Source organism: Curcuma longa, chromosome 11 (genome assembly GCF_044706935.1).
Source record: "Curcuma longa cultivar G26 ecotype Majalengka, Jawa Barat chromosome 11, ITB_CL_G26_1.1, whole genome shotgun sequence".
Lineage (NCBI taxonomy): Eukaryota > Viridiplantae > Streptophyta > Magnoliopsida > Zingiberales > Zingiberaceae > Curcuma > Curcuma longa.
In genome coordinates this window covers 13,655,257-13,682,007 of record NC_133871.1, presented here as the reverse complement: position 1 = coordinate 13,682,007, position 26,751 = coordinate 13,655,257, and the positions used below count along the sequence as shown (strand labels likewise).

The 26,751-nt window shown below is 38.0% G+C and overlaps 5 protein-coding genes across 5 annotated transcripts; 3 read left to right on the top strand and 2 right to left on the bottom strand.

Moving 5' to 3' along the window:
* The first annotated feature begins 1,917 nt into the window (after positions 1-1,917).
* Positions 1,918-3,329, top strand: LOC141838900 (peroxidase 1-like). Its single transcript, XM_074726522.1, has 4 exons — positions 1,918-2,164; positions 2,235-2,423; positions 2,509-2,671; positions 2,762-3,329. Exons 1-4 carry the CDS (start codon positions 1,949-1,951, stop codon positions 3,175-3,177), a joined length of 984 nt encoding a protein of 327 aa, XP_074582623.1. The 5' UTR covers positions 1,918-1,948; the 3' UTR covers positions 3,178-3,329.
* A 473-nt stretch (positions 3,330-3,802) lies between these two features.
* Positions 3,803-5,335, bottom strand: LOC141837169 (uncharacterized). Its single transcript, XM_074724617.1, has 2 exons — positions 4,846-5,335; positions 3,803-3,861 (listed from the first exon to the last, which is right to left on the bottom strand). Exons 1-2 carry the CDS (start codon positions 5,333-5,335, stop codon positions 3,803-3,805), a joined length of 549 nt encoding a protein of 182 aa, XP_074580718.1.
* Positions 5,336-9,393: 4,058 nt separating this feature from the next.
* On the top strand, positions 9,394-11,167 carry LOC141842015 (transcription factor bHLH112-like). The gene is made up of 6 exons (XM_074730228.1): positions 9,394-9,667; positions 9,755-10,106; positions 10,191-10,307; positions 10,394-10,459; positions 10,549-10,614; positions 10,718-11,167. Exons 1-6 carry the CDS (start codon positions 9,474-9,476, stop codon positions 10,955-10,957), a joined length of 1,035 nt encoding a protein of 344 aa, XP_074586329.1. The 5' UTR covers positions 9,394-9,473; the 3' UTR covers positions 10,958-11,167.
* An 832-nt stretch (positions 11,168-11,999) lies between these two features.
* On the top strand, positions 12,000-19,774 carry LOC141839054 (uncharacterized). Its single transcript, XM_074726705.1, has 18 exons — positions 12,000-12,146; positions 13,295-13,410; positions 13,538-13,696; positions 14,354-14,416; positions 14,494-14,583; positions 14,770-15,063; positions 15,171-15,268; positions 15,725-15,760; positions 15,918-16,038; positions 16,131-16,370; positions 16,577-16,672; positions 16,792-16,857; positions 16,984-17,022; positions 17,119-17,253; positions 17,493-17,854; positions 18,512-18,605; positions 19,108-19,299; positions 19,418-19,774. The coding sequence occupies exons 2-18, from the start codon at positions 13,312-13,314 to the stop codon at positions 19,514-19,516; spliced, it is 2,283 nt and encodes a 760-aa protein (XP_074582806.1). The 5' UTR covers positions 12,000-12,146; positions 13,295-13,311; the 3' UTR covers positions 19,517-19,774.
* A 1,839-nt stretch (positions 19,775-21,613) lies between these two features.
* LOC141838806 (transcription factor MYB41-like) lies at positions 21,614-23,108 on the bottom strand. Its single transcript, XM_074726388.1, has 3 exons — positions 22,787-23,108; positions 22,564-22,693; positions 21,614-22,472 (listed from the first exon to the last, which is right to left on the bottom strand). The coding sequence occupies exons 1-3, from the start codon at positions 22,917-22,919 to the stop codon at positions 21,767-21,769; spliced, it is 969 nt and encodes a 322-aa protein (XP_074582489.1). The 5' UTR covers positions 22,920-23,108; the 3' UTR covers positions 21,614-21,766.
* Positions 23,109-26,751: the final 3,643 nt, after the last annotated feature.

Below are 26,751 nucleotides of genomic sequence, written 5' to 3'. Positions count from 1 at the left end.
TTCTTTGTAATAGTTTTTCCACCTGAAGCTAATATCATTTTTGATTTGTCTCAGATATTTTGTTTATCTCATTTGTCTCTTAGCTGCTTGTTTTTGTTCATCCTGCCTATAATCTTATCTGATTCAACATTTCCTTGCTTTGCCTCATCCATATTGAGTAAAAGTTGGACAACAAATTTTTAAGCCAGGATGCTTACGCCTATAATCTTCAAATTTAGGGTTGTATTGGTTACTAGTGATGCGTATATGGCTGTGCGTAGGTTTAATGGATGGGGAAGAAGATTCATGTAGTAGAATTCAAATGGTTTGGACAAATCAGTTGATGATTGATGATCTGGTTCATTGGATAACTTATATCGATTGCTTCTTTCCCAATTGAATGATTTTTTTTTTGTTTACAAGGTTTCTAGATAGATGTGATGATTGCTTCTTAATTCCCCAATGGAATGATTTTTTTTATTTACAAGATATCTAGATAGATGTGATGTCTCAACTTCAATAGTTGTTAGTTGTTCTTAGCGTTTTGAACTTTAATTGGTTGGGAAAAGCTCTCTTCACTTGCTATCGCCTTCTTGGAGGTCCAATGGAAATGGAATGGTTCATGGGACAATATGCCCCTGGCCGGCTCACTTTATTTTTAAAAAATAAAAAATAAAAATTTCAGCATTAAACTAACACCTAGATATTGCATATAAATGCTCTAAAAAGTATTTTGTCAAGCAAAGAAGATTTGGTGAAGAAAAAATAATTGCAATGTGTAAGTTTTTGCTAACTTCCTTTGCCGTGCAATCAACTAATCGGGTCTTCCATTATTTATGATTGAAAGTGTGAAGAGTATAATGGTAGATGTTGATAAAATGGTAGCTAGGGTTAAGCCTTTGATTTCAGATTAATACAATCAAATAATATAAAACGAATTACATATCAAATATAAACTATTATTCATTAGAATTAATGGTCTTCTTCTTTTCTTTATTCCTCTCTTCTAGTTGTCCATGCTTTGGACCATTATTATAATTATTAATCAACACTTGCATGCTATTTAATCTCATAATTTGTTGTCCTCAACGTAACAACTCACTTCATATATAGCAACTGCTCTCGTCGGTTTGCATGTCCTTAACAACTCAGTTTTGACAATCCACCAGACACCCAACATATCTAACTATTATTTTATGTGTTGGATCTTGCCTAAGCCACCTCAAAACTCAAAAGCAACCGCAAAACATTACAAGAAAACATGAGTCCTCATAGACCTCAACAAAAAATGATAATCCCAATAGTCACATCTCTGAGGGTGGTCGGTCCGATCCCACGAAAGTTTCCCACCGACCACCAGGGTAAATCAAGAAGCGCATACGGCGGCCAATCCAGATGGCCAGCATCCTTTGATTGCGTTCCCCATTTGGAGAAAAATTTCTGCAAATACGCCATAGCTAGGGATCGAACCGCGGGTCCCTGAATTACAATTCAGATGTTCTACCATTGCACCATTGTCCCGGGGACCTCAGAGACCTCAACAAGCCAACACATGTGCATGCCTTGCCAAATCAACTAGTTTAGAGAATTCATGATCATTTGATTCAATGATTGATAGTGTTCATAAACACTCAAAAGCTTGTCCAGCACATGCATTTGCAGTCCACACGCAAAGTAATAGTGATTTGTTTGTTTCTTTTGGGTCAAATCAATAGTTAGTAAGACCACATGTAGTTGAGTTCTGATCATTAAGTTCAGTTGCATGATTATTCTGGCATTATTGGAGCTCGAATGACTTTGCAATCTAGATAACATTTCACCCAACTGTACTTGCTACACATGCAACGTAATAAATAGTTTCAGTAATAGCTGCAAAGATTACGAAAGCACTCTATTTAAGCACTCTCTCCTCCTCCTAGTTTCAGCATCAAAATCTGATAAAGCTCAGTCCCCTATCGAATTAAGATAGATGGCCACTAAAACTCTCTTCGTGTTCTTGATCACTGTTGCTTTTGGCCTTTTAGCAGGCGCAGCAGAAGCACAGAGCTTGAGTGTTGGTTTCTACAGCAAGACTTGTCCTAGTGCTGAAGCCATCGTGTTCGAGGAGGTGTCGAAAATCCTCGACCCTGTTCCGAGCCTCGCTGCTCCTCTCTTGCGGATGCACTTCCATGATTGCTTCGTGAGGGTATGCTCCTGTTCTACTAATCGAAAACTCACTATAAAAAGAGACAGAATGAATGAGTTTGTGTTTGCAGGGATGTGATGGTTCAGTGTTGCTCGACTCCACAAATGGCAATGTGGCCGAGAAGGATGCAAGGCCGAATCTATCACTGAGAGGGTACGGAGTCATCGACAGGGTGAAGGCTAAGTTGGAAGAAGCTTGTCCTGGAATCGTATCCTGCGCCGATGTCCTTGCTTTGGTGGCTAGAGATGCAGTGGTTTTGGTAAGTATATATATGTGTGTGTGTGTGTGTTGTGTGTGTGTGTGTTTCAGTTCTTGCCTAATTGCTCTGAATTCTCATAATTCAGAGCAAAGGGCCATTTTGGCCTGTGCCGACCGGTCGAAGAGATGGACTCGTATCGCTTGCCAATGAGACAAATCAACTGCCTCCTCCCACTTCAAACATCAGTACATTGATCTCCATGTTTGGATCTAAAGGATTAAGTGTCAAGGACCTTGTTGTGCTATCAGGTACGTACGTACAATTAATGCAATTTATGTATAGTTAGTAATATTCAAAAGTTCGTTGTGTTCTTAATTAACGCATTTGCAATTAATTAGGTGGTCACACGATTGGAATCTCTCATTGCTCTTCCTTCAACGATCGGCTCTACAACTTCACCGGCAAGGCCAACCTTGCAGACGTTGATCCAACACTCGACAAGGAGTACTTGGCGAAGCTGAGGACGATCTGCAAACCCAACGACAACACCACTTTCGTGGAGATGGATCCAGGGAGCTTCAGGACGTTCGACGCGAGCTACTACAAGGAGGTATCAAAGAGACGAGGGGTCTTCCACTCCGACGAGGCTCTGCTGACGCACCCCTTGACGAAAGCCTACGTGCTGAGCCATGCCGGTGCTTCGGAGGCGGAGTTCTTCCAAGACTTTGGGAACTCCATGATCAACATGGGCAACGTCGGCGTGCTCACTGGCTCGGCAGGAGAGATCAGGAAGAAGTGCTACGCGATCAATTAGACAGCTGGGTTGTGTTTCAATTAATTACTAGGTGCAGGAGTTCTTTTTGATTAGCTAAAATGGAGCAATCAATGTTCTTTGTCTCCATTTTTGTTGTTCTGTTTTGTTGCTTTGATTCTTTTTTTTTTCAACTCTTTGATTTGTATCATTAGATGTGCGAGAATAAAATGGAAGAACTCTACCACTGCCACTGAAGTTTCTCTCGTTATATATGTTTGGCCTACGTGCAAATATGAGACAAAAACAAACAAGTTAATACAGTATAGAAGCTAATTAAGTAATCACAAGATGCATGTTTAGGTATGAATATACATAAATTATTTTAAATTAGGTAAAAATTTAAATGGTTAATTCACAAAGTTGCCCTGCAACTGCAACATAACATCTCAAAGTGACATCACTGATAACTTGCATCAGTAACGAACAATGGTAGTCTAAAAGCCATCACAAAGCTGAGCTGATGAAATCTTATTCTGCATTCCGTACGTCAAAGTTTGCAAAGCTCGCCATTCACATGTAAACCTTCCCATGTTTAGAACATGCCATAATTAGTTTCATTACAAGGAGAGATGATGATGAGGAAGATCTGGAAAATTGTTTTGGATTTCTGCTCATTAATAACTAACTATATATCTCTGCTGCTGCCCCATGCAAGCCTTAATTTCCTGCCATTGCCAAGGAGTTCTGCAATCCAAAGGAAACAGTCAGAATGGGCAGTGCAAGTTTACATGATGGCCATGGAGAGAAGAATAGCGTAGGACCAAGACAAGGGTCATGCTATCAGTCACTGTTAGATCACGAGGAAGAACCAGGCAAAGAAACTGAAAAACTTTCTTAAGTAGTTAACATATTAGAGAGTGTCAGATAAAGGACTTCGGAGATGTTGCAAGGCCAACATTATGAAAGAAAAGTTAAAATATTAGGGTAGCAGATTAGAATGACAGGGTCACAGGCAGATGGATCTCTTGCATGCAGGTTTGAAAATAGGAATTGTTTAATCCAGGTGACCGAGCTTGTCTGCCTCGAATTTTACAGTCGACAGAATTTTAAAAAGATATATCAGGATGAATTTGATTGTAATAGTATTGAATATATATCCTAAAATGTAGTAATTGAAAAAGAGTTTCCCACTCACTAAAGCGTTTTGCCACAAGAATGCGTTTGCTAAGAAGCATTTTGATCATTTGTCCAGTGCAGCATGCCAAAGACACTGTTTGGAAGGGTAGAAATACTGTAAAATTATAGTGGAAAGGGGCTCGATTTCAGATATAATTATAAATCCAGTTTTCTTTCTCAAGAAACAAATGTTACAGCAAATTTTTTGAGTTGCATGAAATCAAATGTCGGAAAATGTGCATGCGACTGAGTTGCTTAACGAAACTATTAAATCCTTTTAGATTTATAGGGATCATAATCATGCAAAGGAAGAGGAAAAAAGTATGGTTTTTAGGGAAAATGGAGGCTCTGCAAACCGATCATAAAACACAGGTTTTTGAAACAAAAAATATCCATGCGACAAAAGATGTGTTTTTGAAGATGAAGACAAAGAATCAATCGAATTGGATGTAAAATCATTCTACTCGGAGAGTACATGAACCCGACCTTGGCCTGACCTTTCCTATTTGAAATGGAAGCAAATGGGGACATTTTTTGAGTTAATCCACTCACCTATGCCGTCCGCCGCTTCCTCCTCTCCGGGGAGGCAATCCGGCGGGTCCTCGAACGAGGAGATAGGCAGCCGCTTGCGAGCGAGGCCGATGTCGAAGAGAATGACGCCCGATTCCGGATCGGAGACGACGATCCCCTTGACGGGGAGCCATAAGAAGAGCTCCTCCTGCGACCACCCCTCGACCCCCCGGATCGCGCCGTAGCTGAGGTTGCCACGCACCTCGCGATCGAAGAAGGAGAGCTCGTCCCCGCACCGCACATAACAGAGGCGTCCGATCCGCACCTTGAGGAGGCCGGAGGAAGGGTCGTGGGCGAAGGAATCGACGGCATTGGGGAGGAGCCCGCCCGGGAGGCCGTGGTCCTTGAGGAGGTCTCCGATCGTGGTGGAGGCGCCGCCCGCATAGGGGGAGGCGGAGGAGAAGAAGAATGGAAGGAGTACTATGAAGGGAAGAGGAGTCCCGACGGCGGTGAAAGGCGAGAGCTTCGCCATGGCTCGCCGGTGTCGTCGAGGGAAGGAAGGCAACAGCGGGGTTTAAGAAGGGGCTCTTCCTTTCCACCCCTCCCCGAAGAGATGAGTTGGCATCGTTTGATTGGTCCTCCTTTGGTGCGGCCCCCTATGTGGGGCTACTCTCGCATAAAACGGCAAATATTTTAAAGAAATTCCTAAAACCACATCTCCTTATTTTAATTTTACATTTATTTCTATAAAATATATATCAAGTGCATTGTAATTTAATTCTAAGTGATATATTTATATTAAAGAAAAATTAAAAAAATATTAGTATTAAAGTAATTAATGCTATGTCTTTGTTTCAATAATAAAGTGAGTGGATCACTACTACTATCAAAAGTAGGCGCATTAAATTTTTTTTATAATTATTTAAAATTTTTAAATACTAAATCTAATGGATTCTTTATCGATATTTGCTATTTCTCATTTTAATTCAATTTTTTTACAATTTTAAATTTAAATATATAGTAAAAATCTATAGTACGATAGATCAAGACTACCCTTCTCAAGATGCTATAGTTATTATCTGTATGATGTTGCTATAATTATTAATGTATTAGTTCTGACTCCTCATGCAAAGGGCCGTTGTATTGGATGAAATCCTCCGTGATTTACTTCCCTTCCAAATTACATAGGACAGCCCATTGACACTCTAATGAAGTTGAAAAGTATTAAACTGAAGCCTGTTTTACAAGCTTAGCATTAACTTATGTTGATTAAAAATGACAAGTGTATATTGCGTCATTAAGTTAAAATCTATATATCAAAATAACAGGCCTACTAAAAGAGTCCTTCCATCATAAAATAATCTAATATTCTAATGCCAAATTAATTAAATCTCACTTTAATTAAGCAGGCAGCACTTCTCGAGGAAGCCAACCACAGCACCACTTTGTTTATTTTACTCATGGTTATGAGCTCCAAGCAAGATCTAAAATTTTCAAATGCTTCTTTTTGGCTCGAGCTAATTAATATAATTAACCCCGATGATTAATCTTGCTTAGACACCAATGATTAAGAGCATGGAAAGAATATATATATACATATATATAAAGGAAAAGAATGAAACATGATAATCAACTCATGGAAACATGGAAGTGAGTCTGTTCAGATAGAGCTGGGCAGGTTGATGGATAAGTGTCATCGATGTTGGTGATGATGGAGAGTTGCTTTAGTGTTTAAAGAAGAACATCTTTCTTCATTCCTTGCATGCTGCTGATCAATGCACTTACAGAGTTAGACTGGGCAAGTCCCAGAAAAGAAGGGATCAGAGTCACTTAGTCCCAAAACACTTTTTGAGAGAAAGAAAGAAAAAAAAAAGACAGAAAAATATTATTTTTGAGGTTGATGGAGTTGCACTTGCAGGAATCCAGCAGCAGCTTGGCTAGTTCAAAGTATGGCTTATTGGGCTGATGCTCATCCTGAAGAAGGCCGAGCAACTGTTCGTCTCTTTCAGAAACATTTTAGTTTCAGTGCCTCATCGTTGGGTTTTTCTTTTTCTTGAATGTTGAATGGCCTGTGGCATAAAGTAATAATCTTGACAGATACTGGCAAATCTAAACATGGTGGAAGTCTGGTTTCACTTTGACATGGAGTTGACTTTCTGCTTAATTGTTACTTGTATCAGGCAAAAGGTTAGGTGATAAAGCAGTGACATAGAAGTAGTAGAAGAAGAAGACGATGATGACTGCTAAGTCAACCAGAGTGCCATCCATGTTCAGTTTCAGATACAGTTCTTATCCTTTCTTCTTTAATTAAATAAAATCCATTTAAGTTCCCAAACAAACAAACAAAAATTCTTCGCAATTTTTTTCATGAAGAACTTGTTCTCCATGTAATTGTACTCTCAAGTACAGTTCATCCAAAACTAAAATATACAGCGAGCCCAATCAAAACCTAAAGTATATAATATATACATACATAGTGCAGCTGGTCTGGTGTTTATAATGGAGTGACTCAAACTCTTACAACAAAAAAAAAGAATCTCATCATTATTATTCTCAAAGATCAATCCCATGATATATTTAATATTCCTCGAAAAAAGTATTCCTTAGTGCTGTTCTTAATTTGCATATATCTTATTATTGAATTCGATCCATTGTTTAGTCATTAGACTAGAAGAGCATTAGATGCATATTAATTTAAAAACAAAAAACAAAAAAGCAACCACAGTGGAGTATATATATGCATGCATTAACAAAATTTAATGATCAAGCTAGGGATTTTGGCACCTTTGAGAAGGTACTAATTAAAGCTACTTTAGAGCTACATATGGGAATAATTTAAGTAGAGGGTCAATCAATGGGACCCGTAGATTTGTATGAAAATTTAGTTTGATGATCATATCCACTCAAGATTATTTAAGATCATGAGCTAGCAATCGATCAATATCTTTTCTATTTCCATTTAAATTTGCATTATATTATTCTAACTAAATGACTAGGTCTAGCTTAGTGATTTGTAGTTCGAAAGTCATGGTAAAATTAGTTCAATAGATAGAAGTTGACTTTGCTAGGTAGATGATGAGGTTAAGGTTATAAGTTTGTCCACTAGTGTGTCATTTGAAAGTCATGATAAATTGGGTTGGAAAAACTTTGGAAGTGAGTTGTTGTCATGATCTCCTTTCATGGTTATTTAATTCTAAACGAGTAAAACATCGATCACCATGGCGGACAATTGACTTTGAGAGCTGACCAATCACACCATGTGAATCGAATTCATGTCCACATGGAAGAAGAAAGAAAAAAGATTTTAAGAAACAAAGTCCAAATTGAGGAAGAGAACGAAGTCAACTTTCTTGTCATTACCAATTAAGCACAGTTTTAAAGTGGGCGATGACTAGATTCTCTCAAAATCTCTGGATGCGTTTGACTTTGATGTCACAAGCGAATTGAATTTGAAGAGGCGCAAAAGGACAAGGGGTAAGATTACAGCGAAGAAGACTAGAAAAATGTTTGAAAAGTCAAACCTTTCGTCACTAATGGGTCGTTGGTCATCGAGTGCTCGACACAAGTCAACCCGTAGATATCTCTATGTAACGTAATTAATTATAACGAGGGATTAACTGGGGATCGAGTAGGGAGGGACCTGGCAATGATTCATTGAGTAAGAGGGGGGCAACTGCAAAATGCCCATGCGCTCTGTCTGTGACTTGTGGAAGGTGGGTCCCGGTGCTTTAGTGGGCAATTTGCACGCCAAGCCAAGCCGGGCCCACGTTGACTTACGGCAGCGAGGTCCTAAGCATGACGTCACCTTTTATTTCACTTGCCTGGGAGATTTACTCGAAAAACTTCACTTTTTTAATATTAACAAAAAAGGGTTCTCTATTTTCAAAATCATCAGATCTTAATTAACATGGATAATTAAAGGATAATCCCAGCTTGTTCTCCTTAACCATGGACTATGCAAGTACTTGTTCTCGAGTCAACTAGTGCTAGCTTTTCATAAAGATCTCTATGATCTCTGGGCAAACTTTATTTTTTTAGCATCGTGATAAATGTTCTATTTCTTTCATCCAAAAAGAAATCTTTTACATGGCTTAGCTTCCTTCTCGAGATCATGTGTATCTAGACCACTTGTTATTAATGATGAAAATTTATAAAAGGGAAAAAGCTGGTTTACCTGTTTCTTGTGTGATTCACTCTTTCTCTCAAAGTAGGGCAGCTTTCTTTTTTCCCCCTTCTTTTTTCTTTTATTTTTCTACCTTTTTTCTGGGTTTAGGAAAGCAAGGTTAATGAGAGACTGTACTCTGCTCGACGCCTCTACGCCTCTACTTTGAATCCATTAAAGTAAAAAGAAACTGCATCATATTCCTTTATTTCTGCCCAAGTAATTAAATATATATAATTAAAGAACAATCCAGCAGAACATGAGTACGTATTTAGGACTTATAATTAATTGAATTATAGAGAGTAAAGTGAAAACATAGCAATTTACGACGAGTTCCAAAGACTTATAATGGTTGGCTTCAGCTTTCTCTTGAAGGTTCAATATATACGTATGTCAAATCCTCGATCAATCCTCCGATATTCTCTTCATCAACCCTAACATCAAGCCTCCCTCCCTCCCACGCAACCAGAAGCCAAGAGAGAAGCGGCTCACGGCCGGCGAGCACAAGATGATGAGCAACGGAGGTAGATGCAGTTGGTGGAGCACCGCCACTGCAACTGAGTTGGGCAGCGAAGCTAAACCGCATCTCCAGTCCTGCGACGAGTCCTCAGGCTCAGCTTGTGGCAGCTCCATCACCTTCCAAGAAGTCGCCCCTCATTCTTTCATCGATCCCTCCTCCATCTCCTGGACGCAAGCCTTACTGTACGTGATCTTGGTCATCTATTTATGCTCGCGTGGTGTTTGATCGATTTCATGCATGTATATGATAGTTTTCTTTTACGCATACAGGAATGGCGAAAGACCTGAGACTTTTCTCTCCATGCTGCAAGATCAAGAACTGGGTTCGAGAACTTGCATAGACAAGCAGGATTCTCCCATGGTTTCTGCCATGGACCATAATTTTTTGTTCCAGCAGTATAGTTCCAGCCCTGGTGATGAATCGATTAATCACAGCAGTATTAATCCAAGCTCTTATGGATCATGGCCTAAGGCGCCTCTTCTAAGCCAAGAGGTAAATAACCAGTTGCAGTTCATCGCCGGCAACACTACTTCTCCATGGTGTAATATTAACACCACAACTGGCAACTCGATCTTCCATCCTCCAACTCCAGCTTCCAAAACTACTACTTGTGGCCGCAAGGTATATATATAAATTTTAATTCGGAAAAATATGTATGTTATCGTGATTTTGGAACCTTTATAAATTTTGCTTTTGTGCTCATAGATGATCACTTCAGCAACTCATGACGCATGCTCTTCTTCCTCCGCCAAGAAAACTGGAGGCGATCAGAAAAGGCCGCGGGTGGAGGCGGCTTCTTCTTCGCCATTACCGCCCTTTAAGGTACGTCCAATCGATGAGATTTCCGTAGATCATGATCCATCATCGATCTCTTGCTTTTGTACTATCTCGAGTCTTTTAACATGAAGGTGAGGAAGGAGAAGTTGGGGGACAGAGTCACTGCCCTTCAGCAACTAGTTTCGCCTTTTGGAAAGGTAGGTATATATTCCCTTTAATTAACTCGATCGCGAACAAATTATGAATCTTTATATGCGCATTAAATCACTGATTACATTGATTTCAGACTGACACTGCATCAGTTCTCCAAGAAGCCATTGATTACATCAATTTCCTCCATGATCAAGTCGGCGTAAGCACTGCCATTTGCGTTAATCAACTTCCAGTATTTATAGTTCATATGCAACAACAATGCGATCGCTAACTTTCTATGTATTTGTTCGATTGAACTTTAGGTTCTAAGTAGTCCCTACTTCAAAGATGGGCTTCCCGGTAAGCAAAAGCAGGTGCCAAACTTAATGCAGATGATCAACGAGCCGCAGCCGGAGAACCGCGACGCCGCGAAGCAGCTAGCTGACCTGAGAAGCCGAGGGCTGTGCTTGGTTCCGATCAGCGGCACGTACCCGGTGGCCGGTGAGACGGCCGGTGATTTCTGGCACCCTACTGCAGCTTTGTTCGGAGGAAGTTTCAGATAGAGCATGCAAACAAGAGCTGAAGCAGATGAAACTGATTAATTAAGATAGCATTAGTTAATAGTTAACCACCGTGTTTAAGTTTAGCATTCGTAGATGATGATCGAACTAAATTGTAACTGCAATGGTGAAAAATGGGAACAGGTGCTAAATTTGGCTGGAAAGTCGATCGAGTGATTGCTGAATTTAGCAGAAGGGAGATGAGGGAGGAGGAAATTGTGGGTGGGCTTCTGTTCCTGTTTTTGAATTTGATGCTGTAAGTGGGTGGCACAGACCACACACCACTTCATCATCTTTCTTGATTAAAAATCAAATTTAATAATGTTAAAGAATAATCAATTACTGAGCATACAATTTTTTGTGATTTGTTTTTCTTTTTAAAAATATTTTTGTTTGCTTTGGGATCTTGACGTTTGAGTTGTTTAAGCAGTATGAGGGTAGTGGAATATATGTCAGACAAAAGCCATTGGTAATTGGGTTTCAGTCTTCCTGTTTTCTGGCAGAAATTTTGGGTGGAAGACAGAAAAACATTTTAGATTTGTTTTTAGTTTTCCTTTAAAAAAGACGTATTGTATGAATAAAATTATTTACTTTTACACAGATGAAGATAGGAGACACTTTATCTTCTTCAAAATCCAAAAAAAAAAAAGTATATATATATATATTATAACTACATCTGAAGATGAACAATAGAAATTTATTTTTGAGAGATTTCTTTAGATAAAGATACTATACAATAATGAACAAAATGCATGTTTAGTTACCAATAAATGTTTAAACTTCTATTTAAAGGCCAAAACTATAATCAAATAATTAAATTGACTCTTAATCTTAAGTTTTGATGCTTGCATTGCAATAGGACCTAATTAAGATGCAAATGGTAGCAAATTGGGCTGATGATCGATGATGGACTCGGGCAGATTTGGGCTCAGTTAGGATGGGCCGGATTTTCTTCAAATTGGGCCCACCCGGCCTTATGGGAGAAGAATTGCCAGGCCCGGCCGGTTCACCTCGAGTCAATCTCGGACTCTCTCTCTCGCTCTCTCTCTCTCGCTCCGACGGACGGTCTCTCCCGGCGCCCTTTGTTCCTTCGGAAGTAGACGAGGGTTTTCTGCAGCAGAACGGCAGCGAGCCCGTCGAGTAAGCTCCGCGGCGAGCAGTAAGCCATCGGAAGCCACCCTGCTCGGTGCAGGTAAGATCTGCCCCTCCTCGTCTTGTTTGGATTTACTGTGCCCGTCATTTTCTTCGATGTGAGTGTGCCCTTGCGTTTAGGTGATCCGCAGGATCCTTTTTCTCCTAAATCATGATTTAATTATTATGAATATGTGATTTTGACCGACGTGTGTCGTCGTGCTCTTTAAATCAGAATTGAGAATCATTTTGTGGGAAGGATCATCCTTCCTGGATCATAGAATATTGTTGAGTTCAGAAGAATATTTAAGGAAAAGGAATGGAACTTCATTAGGTTCTGTTGCTGCAGATCGTAGGGTAGTGATTAGTGAATATTATTCGTTGACGTTGATTCTATTCCTGGTTTTGTGTGAGCTGATTTACAAGGATCAATCCTTGTTTAGTTCTTTTCCTTGTCTTCTAATGGCAATACTAACATGTAAACAATGAGAAAGAGGGTGGTTCGACACCAGGAAATTGTAAATGCTATGTGCGTAAAAGTCTCATATTGAATACAACATGTAAACTACCACGATCAAGATGTGTGAATGGCATTCGATTGACTTCTCCTAATTCTTAATCTAGCATCAGTTTTTAAAGTTGTACTAACTAGATTTCTTTTCTTCCCCTTCTGTTTTATTTATTGTTAGAATGGGATGAATCTGTTACAGAAAAGGGTGGAAAGGGCAGAGGGGGATCAATGAAAACATTAGTAAGAGTTGAATCTACTAGAAAAAAGTGGAAAGGGTAGAGAGTGAAAACATTAGTTAATGTAATAAAAGAAATGATAAAATTAATTTTAATGGTACTAGTTAGATAGCTTTGTATAGAACTCAAAATGGAAAGATAAGGTTCCTCTGAACCGAAGCTGACCCCAAATGATTGAGATAACCCAACTTGATGAAGAAGATGATGACTATTAGAAGTATATATATTGCCTCTCAGAAAATTGCTGTGCATATTATGTCTGATCCTAAATTTTTCCAATTTTGATTTAATAAATTAATATCATGGTTGATGCAATATAATAGTGCGACATGTTCTATTTTTGACCAAAGATGATATGTGGTTTCACATTTTATGCAATTATCTATGCAAGTATGTTCTTGCTATATTTCTTAGCAGTTTTATGAAGTGATAATCTCATCAGACTTTGAAAAGATATTACAGGAAAGCTTGAAGCTGCAATGCACCGCGTGGGCAGTGCAGGTAACACCTCCAATTCATCACGTCCTCGGAAGGAGAAACGCTTGACATATGTACTGAATGATGCAGATAGCACAAAGGTCTCCATTAGATTCTTGTTGTCCTTCCAACTAGTATATGATGTTCCTGATCTGCCGTTCCATGATATATTTTGTGTATTGTACATCAAAAATATTGTTTCATTCAAATTATTGCATTTGTATGCAGCATTGTGCAGGTATTAATTGTTTGGCTGTCCTAAACTCCACAACTCCTGGCGGTTGTGATTATCTTTTCACGGGGAGTAGAGATGGGACATTGAAAAGATGGGCTTTAAGCAAAAATGATGTTACCTATTCGGCTACATTTGAGTCCCATGTTGATTGGGTATTTTCCATTAAACTTCTTTCTTCGTTTTTCTTTTTCCTTGTAGTGTATCTATCCCATCTTTTCCTGTAGAAAACTGGCTAGCATAATAACAATAAAACCAATACTAACATTGTTGGTCCTTAAGATTTCTTTAGTGGTATTAAATAATGAACTGACTAAATGCTCCAAGATAACCTCTTATAAAAAAGGTAATACCAAGAATTTGACTACATACTCTGCAGTATGTGTTTCCAAAGGGAACTGAGTAGTTAATCTCACTTGCATTTTATTGAATTCTATGTTATGCAGACTTTTCATGTGTCAATTTCTTTTATAACTGGTACAATCATTCCTAATACATCAGAGGCATGCAGATTTGATTATTATTGTAGTAATTAATGTATCAATAACGTTTTTAGTATACTTTTGGTGTATATAAAGTCAATTCAGGTATATCATACAAATATTTAATCACCGTTGAAATCTGCAGTGAGGATGTAGGAATAGCTTAGTAGATCTCTAATGCAAAATCTGTGTAAAAGCTCTAGTTATATTTGCATTAGGGCAAATATGCAATTAGCAATTTAACCAAGATTCTCTTTCAGCATTTCAACAAAATCTCATAGTGTTATTTTAGTTTACTTTACCTTTATTTAATCTGCAGCTGTTATACAGGTCAATGATGCAGTTATGGCTGGTAGCAACCTTGTTTCCTGTTCTTCAGACACTACCCTGAAGGTTATTCATTTAGAAATGGTTATTATTGATGCAGAGAGATTAGTCTATTTTAACTCGTCCTTTTCTTTTTTCCACAGATATGGAATCCCTTGTCTGATGGTGTTTGCACAAGAACTCTTCGTCAACATTCTGACTATGTCATTTGTCTTGCTGCTGCTGAGAAAAATGTATTCCATTTAACTTTTTTAACTGTGAAAGTAGCTTAGTTTGTTTTCTGTTGGATCTTATATATGTTGATATTTTAGTTGTCTAATGTGTGTGTGTGTGTGTGTATATGTATATATATATATATTTTGTTTCATATACTCCTGTATTGAAGTATCTGATTCATTTTCTACTTTTAACTGTGTTAGAGCAACATAGTTGCCTCTGCGGGGCTTGGTGGGGAGGTTTTCATTTGGGACATTGATGCAGCTCTCCTTCCAGTTGCAAAGTCTGTTGATCCAAAAGAAGATGAACATTCTAATGGGAATGTGGGACCTCCAATGTCAAGCCTACGGGGTATTAATGTGGGAAACAGCATATCTTTTCATAACAATCAGTCTAGTGGATATTGTCCAACTGCTGCCAAAGGCCATAAGGAGTCAGTTTATGCCTTAGCAATGAATGATAGTGGGACCTTGCTTGTTTCTGGTGGAACTGAGAAGGTGCTCAAATTCTGAATCCACATATTCCACATCTAAATCGTGGAAAAGAGACTTTTCCAAATGTGAATATTGTGATATTTATTTGCCTACCTATTGACTTTCTATAGGTTATACGGGTTTGGGACTCGAGAACTGGTTCAAAAGTTTTGAAGCTTAGAGGGCATACTGACAACATCAGGGCTTTGCTTCTCGATTCCACAGGAAGGTGTATACTTCTTTCCCTCTGCTAAGACCAACAAAATTATGTTTCTCATCCTTTTGCTCTGGTGTTATGATCTATTTATGCATTTCAGTTGGATTCATGTGAATGTTTCATCCAACAGTAACTAGAATATGCATTAATACGTTTCTGCAGCTATTTTCTTCTAGATTCTTTTAAACTATACTAATGTCAAATTGCGTCTATGATTCTTGGCTTCTACTCTAGGATCTTGCTTATGAGTCCAATTATTCATGCTATTGCAAAGCAAGGAAACTCTCTTTTTCTGGAATTTGTAAAAAGTTGTGAATCTATTGTCACTTTAGTAGCCAAACTTCCAACTAGTCTTAAACTTTTTTTTCTTTTCTTTTTGTAATTGGAGACACTTGATGTTACTCTCTTGTTTCAAGAATTATTGTTTGCCATCAATTATGAAAATTTGTTTATTAATCTTCATTGCAGGTTCTGCCTATCAGGGTCATCTGATTCAATGATCCGGTAGAAATATCCTCATACTAAACACTCTTGCAATTTGGTTTGGATTTCAAGCATCAAACTCATTTCATTTTTTTTTCATTTCATGGATTATCTATCAATAAATTTTTGTGCTTTATCCTTAATTAATTTTTTAGTCTTTGTTGTTTTCTGTATGTAGTCTATGGGATCTTGGTCAGCAACGTTGTGTGCATTCTTATGCTGTCCATACTGATTCTGTATGGGCTCTTGCCAGTAACCCAGCATTCACACATGTTTATAGTGGTGGGAGAGACCAATCTGTAAGTATAGTAATTCTCCTTACCTGCCCTTTATAAAGATGGATTTATCTGTTCCCTAATCTGCACATGTTGTTTGATTCTGTTTTTATTAGTTGTACCTGACAGACTTGTCTACCAGAGAAAGCCTTTTGCTTTATACAAAAGAAGAACACCCTATTTTACAGATGACATTACAAGATGATAGTATATGGATTGCGACTACAGATTCATCTGTACATAGGTTGCCAGCTGAAGGACGGAATCCACAAAAAGTTCTTGAAAGAGGTGGTTCCTTTTTAGCAGGAAATTTGTCTTTCACAAGGGCAAGAGCTTCTTTAGAAGGATCAGCCCCTGTAAGTTGTAATTTCCATCAACTTCTATGAGTAATAGGTTCATGTCAGTCCAATAGTCTCTAGTACTGATTGTGTTACAGTATATTTAAGTCCCTACTTCATTTTTTTTTGGAATTAATTCCCGAGAATTGTTCTTAACTATCACTCCCATTCTTTGGAGGTTAATTTTCTTTCTGAAAGATCTGATTAAACCCTTCCTTTTGTAGGTACCTGTATACAAAGAACCATCTTTCACCATTTCTGGAATCCCAGGAATTGTAAAATATGAAATCTTGAACAACAGAAGGCATGTAATGACCAAGGTGAATATGATGTCTTGTGTTATAAATTTTCTTTGCACTCTTGGTTGTAATTATTTTGATCGTTGGTTTACTTTTATGTCTCCATTTTAACCTTGCAAGATTGTAACATATTCGTACAGGATACAGCTGATTCTGTTAAATTGTGGGAGATTACCAAGGGTGTTGTGATTGAGGACTATGGCAAGGTTCTTTCGAACTTAAAGTTAATATACCATATGTTGTATGGATGGTTTGAGAACATATTTTTGTGGCTATAGTACGCTGAAAGGAAATCTATCTAAACTATTCTGCAATTTTTCCACACTCGGCAGGTGTCTTTTGATGAAAAGAAGGAAGAGCTATTTGAAATGGTACATTTTCACGCATGGATCATGTTTGATGGCACTGTTCATTTTCTCATGTTATCTTCAACATCTAAGAAACCTTTTGATGTTTATTCTTCAAAGGTGAGTATACCTGCATGGTTTACAATGGACACACGGCTTGGAAGTTTGTCTGTCCATATGGATACTCCTCAATGCTTTTCTGCTGAGATGTATGCCGTGGACTTGAATATGGTAGGAGCACCAGAGGATCTCAAGGTAAAACATTTAACCATTTTTTGTATTTTTGAAACTAACTTTAGCTTCTCAAAGCAACCACCTTGTGCCGAATGGAAATTATTGCTTGATATCTATGAAAATAGAGCGACTTAGATCTAATAGACTAGATGTGTATATGCTAAATGGTGGACAGCTGATATTAAATTTGCAGTCAGCAAAATAAGTCTTTTTTCAATTTTGCACCCTATTGGGCTTTATCTCATGTTGGAATTTTCCAGATAAACCTAGCTCAAGAGACACTTCGTGGTTTGTTGGTTCACTGGATGGCTAAAAGAAGGCATAGATCTGGGGCACACACTTCATCAAATGGAGATGTTGCATCTACACATGATATTGTCAGAAATCACCCACACTCGAAAATTGAGGTGGATGATGGTTCAGACAACAGCAATTTCTCAGCCTTCCCTTCTTTTGAATTTTCAACAGTTTCACCTCCATCGATAGTTACAGAGGGTTCACATGGAGGTCCTTGGAGAAAGAAGATCACGGATTTAGATGGAACAGAAGATGAGAAGGATCTTCCTTGGTGGTGTATGGAATGTGTTTTAAATGGCCGATTACCTGCAAGAGAAAACACAAAGTAACACATTTCTTCGATCTTCTGCTTACAAAATTTTTCATTCTTTTTCACTTTTCTGTCCCATTATATTTCTTATATTTGCTTAAATGCTTAAATATATGCTCATGCATTGTAAGTTTGACTTTTCTTCTTTCCTCCCCATTGTAGTTAAATATATTGCTCTGCAGTTAGTTCGTATTATGTTTGGTTCTCTTTCTAAGTTGAAGAACTAAAGTAGGCTTGGTTCCTTCTTCAAACCACTAAGTTGTAGAAGGTGCAATGGCATATCTGAAGAACATGAGACAAACACTATGACAATCAAAGTTGCTATTCTCCTATTGTGACTATTTACTGTTGGCAAGCTATAGTCAAAATTCTCATTATAGTTGAATAAGTTAATTTTCTTGATAAAAGGCTGCATTTTAACTACTACATTTGCCTCGTACTTTGCCATACATTTCTTTTACTACAGTTGATAGCCGGACCACATGGATTTCATGTTTAAAGTTAGTTGTGGGATGAATTTTTCTATTTGTTTAACCTCCAAAGTTCTATATTTATTTTCCTTTGCAGATCAGTTAATAAGATCATATACATGTGCATAAGATAATTTGTAGGTTGTTTTGTTTATCTCAATTATCTTTTTGCCTCTGAATTTCTTTTGTTCTTTATTATTAGATGTAGCTTTCATTTGCAAGCTTGTGAAGGTTCAAATGTGCAAATAATAACACAAGGCAAATTGAGTGCGCCTCGGATATTGAGGATTAACAAAGTAAGTTATAGTTTTAAGTAATTAATCTTTGTCACGCTTCAGAAATACATGATTACTGTATGAGGTATGCTACTATACTGTTTTGTGCATGAAGTTGCTGTAATCTAATACGTGTTGTAGGCTCTGAGCTGGTGCTTGTGTGCACGACAGTCACTCCTATATTCACGATATCATAAATTTCTACTTGGATCCATTTTTACCTAAAATTTCCTTTCAAGTTAAAATGCAGCTAATTAATATATTACATATTAAAAAAATGTAATTTGTTGCAAAAGTTAGGATATTGGACATTGTTTCTGTTTGATCCATGTTATGCCAATTTTTGTTTTTTTTTTCATAATGCAATTTTAACACACTAAAACTAGCCATTAATTTCTAACTACTTAATTGTGAATTGTTCCATCTAAAGTAGCCTTAAACTTTGTCATACAAACATCCATGAGATATTTATAGATACATGTTGGTTGTCCTAATAGCTTCTTTGCATTATTTCATTTTACAGGTAATAAACTATGTATTGGAAAAGATGGTTCTTGACAAACCATTGGATGGCGGAAGCTCTGATGGGTCATCTGGTTTGGGATTGAGCACAGGACAGTCTCAGCTTTCTTCACTTGGAGATGTCTCACTACGATCAGGGATGAAGCCCTGGCAAAAGATAAAGCCATGCATCGAAATCTTATGCAACAACCAGGTAAAGTTCCACAAGGCCTTTTTATTTTTGTTTTAAATTTCATATTTCAATATGTGAACATTATTATTATTATTTTTCTGTTTCTCTGATGATGTTCTACTCTTTTTGATGAGTGCAGGTGTTGTCACCTGAAATGAGCTTGGCTACAGTTCGAGCATATATATGGAAGAAGCCAGAAGACTTGATCTTGAACTACAGAGTGGTGCAGAACAAATAGCTAACTTGTAAATTAGACTTCAAAATACACAGCCTATGCTACGTAGTTGTTGTTTGTCCATTAACATGAATAAAGTAACTATTTTGAAACTAAAAATGTTGTATTAATAGGCGAAAGGTACATATATTTGTTAAATGATTTTTTTTTCAATGCAAGTGGCGGCCTGAATGCGTTGGTTTAGATAATATTGCATTAATGTGTAGTCGAAAGGTTGCTCAATCTCTGTAATTGAATGGATAATATTGTACGAAGGGGATAAGATTATTCCTAATCTAATCTTTTCTGAAAAAGTTGCATCTTCCAAGTTTGATTCTTTTTGAATGTGGCATAAATTATTTTTCGATTCACAACTATGCAAGGTAGAGTAACTTTGCAAAGCCACACGTTTACTCAAACAGCGACCTGCACATGCAACAAAATTGGCCTTTTCTTGTTTGTCGGTCAGCGAACAACGACGAGAGGATGAAAATGCTGGAAATTAACAGAGTATGAACTGAACCCCTCCAAAAATGTGGCTCTGAAAGTGTCGTCGGCGGCCGGCGAGAGAAAAACACGAGTTGCTTGCAATTGAAGGAGACGTCGGCGACCACAAGGCAAAACACAGCTGCTCCTCTCTATCTCCCTTCTCTTAATTCAACGTCTCGGTGATGTGCTGGTGATGCGAAAATTATGCGAATTAAGAATTTCATGCATGGTGGAAAATAATCAAATATCACATCGATCGATCGGGGAAAGCTGGTTCTTGTTTTCTTTAGGCTGATGGGAATGAATGCAACCGCTCGCTCTTCTTCTGAGAGAAGCCTTCGATTTCATCCACTGATCTTGTACGAATGCGTGAATGAATAATCCAAACGCAAAAGATCTAAAAACTCCTTTTTTGGAAAATATTATTTGATTTTTTTCAAAATACATGCACCTTTAACTCTTGGATCGTTTGGACTTTTTGTCTGAGTAATATGTGTAGATCATCTTGTAAACCAACATGTTTGACACCGCAAACAAAACAAAAACATTAGCGTAAACACAAAAGCAAAAAAATAAAATCACCAAAATACAAAATGGGAAAAGAAAAGAAAAGAAATTTATGCAGATGTCCACGGTATCAATAATTGATACAATCATTGTCACGTGAAAGAAATCGGAACCGTCCACATCGTCGGCCACGCGTCCGGGGATGCCGACGATGAACGGCTGAGATCGGACAAAGTCCCCGTCTAGCTAGTACATCCGTTGTCTCACGTGGGACCCACGCAGCTTGAAGCGTTCAGTGGACCCCGATCGCTACACGTAAGCATGTACTGCCATGGATGTCAACGCTCCAAGGTGGGAGATGTTGCATATATATCATCTGATATTTAAATATTCTTCCTAGGGATTATGTTTTATTTATGATTATACTTAATTATAGTATTTTGATGATTTAAGTAGTGGATAGAATGTTTTATATTAATTTGAAAAAAATTAAGATGAGCGAATTCGATAATAAAATAAATCAAAATCTAGCACGGAGATAATTAGAAATCAAACTACCCGTGTTATTAAATTGTAATCTTTTAAACAAATTATATGGAGATAACTTTTAATTTCAAGGCGAGGAATATTAATTAGGAGCTTGGTAAACAAAAGTTATGTTTCATCCTTACTTTTTAGTAATTCTTTTCTCAATTTTATTTATATATAAGGCCAACGAGATAAAAAAATTATTTGTATTATATAATTCGTTGTGTATCAATTTGAGAGAATGATTAATTACTTTTAGAGTGATCCAAAACTAATTATTTTATCTTATATTAATTAATTGAGAAATGTAAGAAGAATCTAGCACTGTTGTAAGAGTGACTAGTAGAATTAATTATTTATTTAAAGTGTTGGATGCAACGAGAGCTATGAATATAAAAACAAGTCTACTAACCGTATTATATATTTATTTCTGCAACCTATATGAATATTTTACATTTGATCACACACTTTTATATTTAAAAAATTGTTTTAAATCTGCACTTTTAATAAGATAATAGAATTGTGTTTGAATTGGCAACATTAATAAGATCTTTTTTTTTTTCCTGTTCTTGTCTTTTTGGCCAAAGCATGATTGTTCATATATATCAACACATGAGACATCATTTGAATACGGCTGAGATAACAGACACTGTACTGCACTACTCATTCAGATCATTCTCAGCTAAGAACAAAAAAAAAAGAAAAAAAAGAAAAGAAAAAGAAATAATCGACATATATATATAATCTGGTTTACATGACATGGTTGCCGATGTCTGCAGGGGTTCGGAACTGGAAGAGGCTGCTGCAGTAGCTCTCCATCTCGTCCTCCGTGCTGCTGTTCACGTGCGTCGTCGTCGACGGTGAGTTCAGCGGCGTCAGGCTCGACGATGCCGGCGTTGACCAAACCGACATCAAGTTGTAGTTCCCGCCGCCACCGTCCGCGCAGGAGGCGCCGCCGCCGTTGACCCATTGCGTCAACGACGACGGCGCATGCATCAAATTAGTTCCGATGTAATTAGTCTGCTGCGGCGTGATCACATCGGACTGCAACTGGCTCGCATTAGCGCTCTGCATCCATTGAGTCTCGTCAAAGCTCTGTTGAGATGGAAATTGAAGCAGTTGTTGCTGATCCTGGTGCGGTAGGCCTTGACCACTAAGCGCGAGGTTGGGATTCTGATACTGAGACGAAAGGAGGTTGGTGGCCATCAAGAGGAGATCGCCGTCGAGGCCAGCCAATAGCCTCGACAAGTCAAGCTGCGAGGGGGGCAACGACGGCAACGATGGGTTGCAGAAAGAGGAAGCGAGGAGCGAGGAGAGGTCGAGGAGATCGAGCCGAGGAGCGTGAGTCACCGGATCGATCCCCATCCTCAGCAGCCTCTTCCGGATGTGCGTGTTCCAGTAGTTCTTGATCTCGTTGTCTGTTCTTCCCGGTAAACGCGACGCAATCGCCGACCATCTGAAGAAGAGAAATCAAAAGCAATCACGATAAATACTTGCTTTAATTATCTTCCTTTTAAATTTCTTAAAATTGTGAGAGTTGATCTTACTTGTTGCCTAACACACTGTGCAGCTGGATGATTGTCTCTTCCTCTTCAAAGGAGAACCTTCCTCGCTTGATGTCCGGCCGGAGGTAGTTCGTCCACCGGAGCCGGCAACTCTTGCCGCACCTTGCGAGCCCTGTGAATTAACCAAGCACCCATGAATTAGTCAACAATTAATTTATCTCATAAACCTCATGCTTTTACTTAAGTAGCAACGTAACGTACATACCAGCTTTCTTAGGAAGAGATCTCCAGTTTCCTTGTCCGTGCTTCTGTACGTAGTCGATGAGCTTCTGGTCCTCTTCCGGCGTCCATGGACCTTTCTTCAGACCTTCTTTATCGCAACAAGGTGCTCTCCCCATCTCAATAAATTAAACAGCACCGCAAAGGCTCAACTCGAGCAAGAAAAGTTGGCTTGGGGAAATGAGAAGAGATAGATAAGGAGAGGTCGAACTTAAAGGCAGCAATAGCAAGTAGTATCTGATTCTGATAGGAGAGGAGGATGAACTGTGTTTATGGTTTATATAGAATGAAGACAGAGACGAATGGCAGGGAAGGAGTAAATAAAGTCAAACGGATTCGGTGCCGTCCTTTATTTATCACAGTCGCGACGTGTCTCATCCACCACATCTCTCAGCCGCAGAGTAACACATGACATGGCTTAAGACTTGGCACAGGAAGGAAGGCCAAAAGGCAGCGAAGAGGAGAGGAAACAAAGAACAGGAAGGACTCCTTAATTATCTCTTTCGTTCCATTGGAGCTCTGTCACATACCAAGATCTGACACGTATATATAGCTAGTAAACATGCAGTACTGCAGGCTCTTTTCACCTTCTTCATTCACGGCCTTCTCGCTGCGACTGCGAGACTTGCTCCTCCCCCATGACAAATGTGCTGACGTCTGACTTGTGATTTGTTTTAATTAATTCAGATAAGAAATCCATCAGCTCTTAATTATATATCGGAGGATCTTATGACGCAGGATAAATCTATGGGGGAAATCTTAGTGCATGTTGGGTTGTAGGGAGTTAATTATCTGACCATGCCAAACCTGAGGGGAAGGTTAAATACTGTATATTTTGTCGGCTATGAATCTCTCTTCTACGAACTCATGATACATATTCATCTCAGTTTTTGTAATTAATTTAGTAAAGCGTGCAAAACGCATGGAACTGAAAGAAAAAGAATTTATTTTTTTTTTTAAAGAAAAAACTGGAGCTAGCATATACTACTTCTAGCTGAAATTAATGTAGTAGCTTTCAAGGTCTCAATGATAAGGGATGATTATTAATTGCATGCAAAGTCCTCCATGGCTACAGCTTTTTTTGAAAAAGTGTAGGCCACAAGGGGAACTCTCTCGCCACATTTCTTCTTAACATCCCTTGACTTATATTTTGTCACTCTCTGTACACAAATGTTCAACTTCAGCAATATTTTGTACTTGTTTAATGGACACTTATTTTGATTTGTGAACAAGGATGTTAATTGCAGTCGGCCTTCTTTTCTTCATTTCTCTTAATCTCTGTTTATTGTCTTTCATAGTCTTTCATAAAAGAAATAATTATTTGTCTTTATAAATTCAATATATAGATTATATATTGATAAACAGAGAACATGAAAATTGCAAGGTAAAGACCTAAATATTGGTCAAACTGAAGACTTTGTCAAGGTTTCAACCAATCATTTGTTGCCTAAACAACGTCTCAGAGTCAAACCCAACTATCCTCTTCCCTTTTGACAAAATCTATTCATGATATATATATATATATATATACATATATATATATACATATAGCAAGCTCATGGTGGACATGTGTCAAGAGCTGAGTCGTTAGCTATTGTTGACGTGTGCATGGATGTCTCTTCCCAACTACAGCATTGCCCTGCCCCAATGCACGGGAGCAACCCTGATAAAAGTATAGTAAATGAATGATCATCAGAAAAGAATCATCAGGGTAGAAAATAGTTTATAGTAGGTACTGAAATCTCTCTGCTATATCTGCTATCCAATTTTATAATCTCTACTAGATCAGATATGGTCTCTTTCTTTATTTCTGAAAGGCAGGAAGTTTCCTGAATATGCATGAGAAGCTGCAGGAACCTTTCATATTCACACTGTAATTAGTAAACTGAAAGCAGGGGCCATATATGTTTTAGATCAGCAAACAAGAGAAAAAAAGAAAGAAAGAAAGACAAGTATTACATGGCGGATTTGCAGCATTTGCTGCCGTATTTGGTTGCCAAAATGGGTTCTATATCATATAGTATACGTCCTCAAGTGGACTCTTTCTTGGAGTAGTTAATACTGCTCGTGAGGTGTCCTTTTCTCTACAGTCGAATAAGATGCCTTAGGTTTGACTGAAAGAAACTTTATTGTTGTTTGGAATTCAGTGCATTAGTATATGATATGATTTGAAAGCCTAATGACTGTTTATTTGCTCATGGTTAATTTAATTAATCAATAAAAGATCGACTTAATTAGATCGAGTAGCATTGGCATCAGAGATGGTAGCTGCTGTAATGAAAGGGTGAAAGGGAAGCTTGACTTTGCTTCAGGCAGCGATCACTGTAGTCGTCTCATCACCCACTTCATCGTACGGATTAATATTATTTTATTAACCAAAAAAAAGGTGAATAAGGTGAAGAACTGAGGAGTTATGAGATGGCGACTTGTTTTTATTTATTTTAATTTGATTTCAAAAGCAGATAATGTATTTTGTGCAAGAAAGTCTAATCGATTTCCAACTTGCGTGATGTTGTGCAACTTTGAATTCATAATCATAACAAAGACACAATTCAATCAAACAGAGCGTTTACAGGGTGATGGCAAAACTAAACTAAACTACGACCTATTAAAAGGTAAATCCATGAAGAATTTGCTGGTTTTTCATATGCTAAAAACTAGCTAGTTTGAACCTTTTGGCTTAACTTGTTGACTGATATTTACTGGCATTAATAAATTCAAATTCAAATTCAAATTCGAATTCACAAGGTGACAATGGGGTTGATTACTTTTACTTGTAGGAGCATCAAAACTGATAGCTGACACTTCCAAATCAGAGAATTTTTGGGAGTTCCCATGCATGGTTTGATATTGGTGGCCAACTATCCTTCCTATCAGAAACATATATATGAATGCACCATGTGATTATATAATTCAAGAAATGCACTGCCAATATAAAGAGTAAGACTAACTGATGAGTCAAAGGAGTTGTTAGGTTAGCTCATGAAAAAATAAGGAAACAACAAATAATGATCATCATCTGAACACGTAGAAGAAACAAGTTACGGCTTCTGAATGTGTTAAACTGCGTACTTAACTTTTATTATATCAAATTTCATACTAAAATATTCCTCCCTCTACGTATATATATCTCTTTTCTAAAATATGCCTCTCTCTGTATACGTGTTGCTTATCTGACACATCTAAATTATTTAAAATCTTATAAAATAAATCATATTCTAATCGATTTTAAAAGTACTATTTCTCTCTTTAAAAGATAAAAAAATCAAAACATCGTAACCGACTAAACATAAGATGAAATCAAGATTAAAAAATATGATTATGCTAAAAAATATATAGTATTCATGTATTTTAGTTAAAAATTCAATAACAATTTTAAACACATTTGAATCAATTATTTAAATCAAAATTAATAGATTCCTATACCTCCCGAGTCTACCATGCCCTCGAACCTTAATTCTACAACCCAGATAGCATATTGCGGATTCGTGGAATCTAGACAAATTAAATCCTAGGAGACTCCAAAGGCACCCACAGTCAGGATGATGTGCGGCACCCATAGGTAGGATGATACGTAGAATGGAGGCACCCATAAGCATCATGGTGCACAATGCAGAGGTGAACAATGCATAGACGGAGGCAACCCACAGATATGATGGTACGTAGAGCGGGAGTGACCAGTGCAAAGACAAAGATGTGCAAAGTAGAGGCATCTACGGGCATGATGGTGCGCAAAGCAAAGGCACCCACAGACATATTGGTGTGTAAACAGGAGACATTTATAGGCATGATGGTGCATAGACTGGAGGATGCACAAAGTAGAGGCAACCATAGGCATGATGGTGCGCGAACTGGAGGCACCTACAGGTAGGATGGTACGCCGAGCGAAGGCACCCACAGACATAATAGGGCGTAGAGCCGAAACACCCAATGCATAAGTGGAGATGGTGT

What these genes read in the sequence shown, in the direction of transcription:
- LOC141838900 (XM_074726522.1), top strand. Translation starts at nt 1,949, where the DNA reads ATGGCCACTAAAACTCTCTTCGTGTTCTTGATCACTGTTGCTTTTGGC. An exon ending in TCCATGATTGCTTCGTGAGG is followed by an intron (nt 2,165 to 2,234) that starts GTATGCTCCTGT and finishes TTGTGTTTGCAG; the next exon opens with GGATGTGATGGTTCAGTGTT. An exon ending in GGACCTTGTTGTGCTATCAG is followed by an intron (nt 2,672 to 2,761) that starts GTACGTACGTAC and finishes GCAATTAATTAG; the next exon opens with GTGGTCACACGATTGGAATC.
- LOC141837169 (XM_074724617.1), bottom strand. Translation starts at nt 5,335, where the DNA reads ATGGCGAAGCTCTCGCCTTTCACCGCCGTCGGGACTCCTCTTCCCTTC. An exon ending in GGAAGCGGCGGACGGCATAG is followed by an intron (nt 3,862 to 4,845) that starts GTGAGTGGATTA and finishes TTTGGATTGCAG; the next exon opens with AACTCCTTGGCAATGGCAGG.
- LOC141842015 (XM_074730228.1), top strand. Translation starts at nt 9,474, where the DNA reads ATGATGAGCAACGGAGGTAGATGCAGTTGGTGGAGCACCGCCACTGCA. An exon ending in TCCTGGACGCAAGCCTTACT is followed by an intron (nt 9,668 to 9,754) that starts GTACGTGATCTT and finishes TTACGCATACAG; the next exon opens with GAATGGCGAAAGACCTGAGA. An exon ending in TAGTTTCGCCTTTTGGAAAG is followed by an intron (nt 10,460 to 10,548) that starts GTAGGTATATAT and finishes CATTGATTTCAG; the next exon opens with ACTGACACTGCATCAGTTCT.
- LOC141839054 (XM_074726705.1), top strand. Translation starts at nt 13,312, where the DNA reads ATGCACCGCGTGGGCAGTGCAGGTAACACCTCCAATTCATCACGTCCT. An exon ending in CTTTAGAAGGATCAGCCCCT is followed by an intron (nt 16,371 to 16,576) that starts GTAAGTTGTAAT and finishes TTCCTTTTGTAG; the next exon opens with GTACCTGTATACAAAGAACC. An exon ending in AGGAAGAGCTATTTGAAATG is followed by an intron (nt 17,023 to 17,118) that starts GTACATTTTCAC and finishes TATTCTTCAAAG; the next exon opens with GTGAGTATACCTGCATGGTT.
- LOC141838806 (XM_074726388.1), bottom strand. Translation starts at nt 22,919, where the DNA reads ATGGGGAGAGCACCTTGTTGCGATAAAGAAGGTCTGAAGAAAGGTCCA. An exon ending in ATCTCTTCCTAAGAAAGCTG is followed by an intron (nt 22,694 to 22,786) that starts GTATGTACGTTA and finishes GTTAATTCACAG; the next exon opens with GGCTCGCAAGGTGCGGCAAG. An exon ending in CACAGTGTGTTAGGCAACAA is followed by an intron (nt 22,473 to 22,563) that starts GTAAGATCAACT and finishes TCTCTTCTTCAG; the next exon opens with ATGGTCGGCGATTGCGTCGC.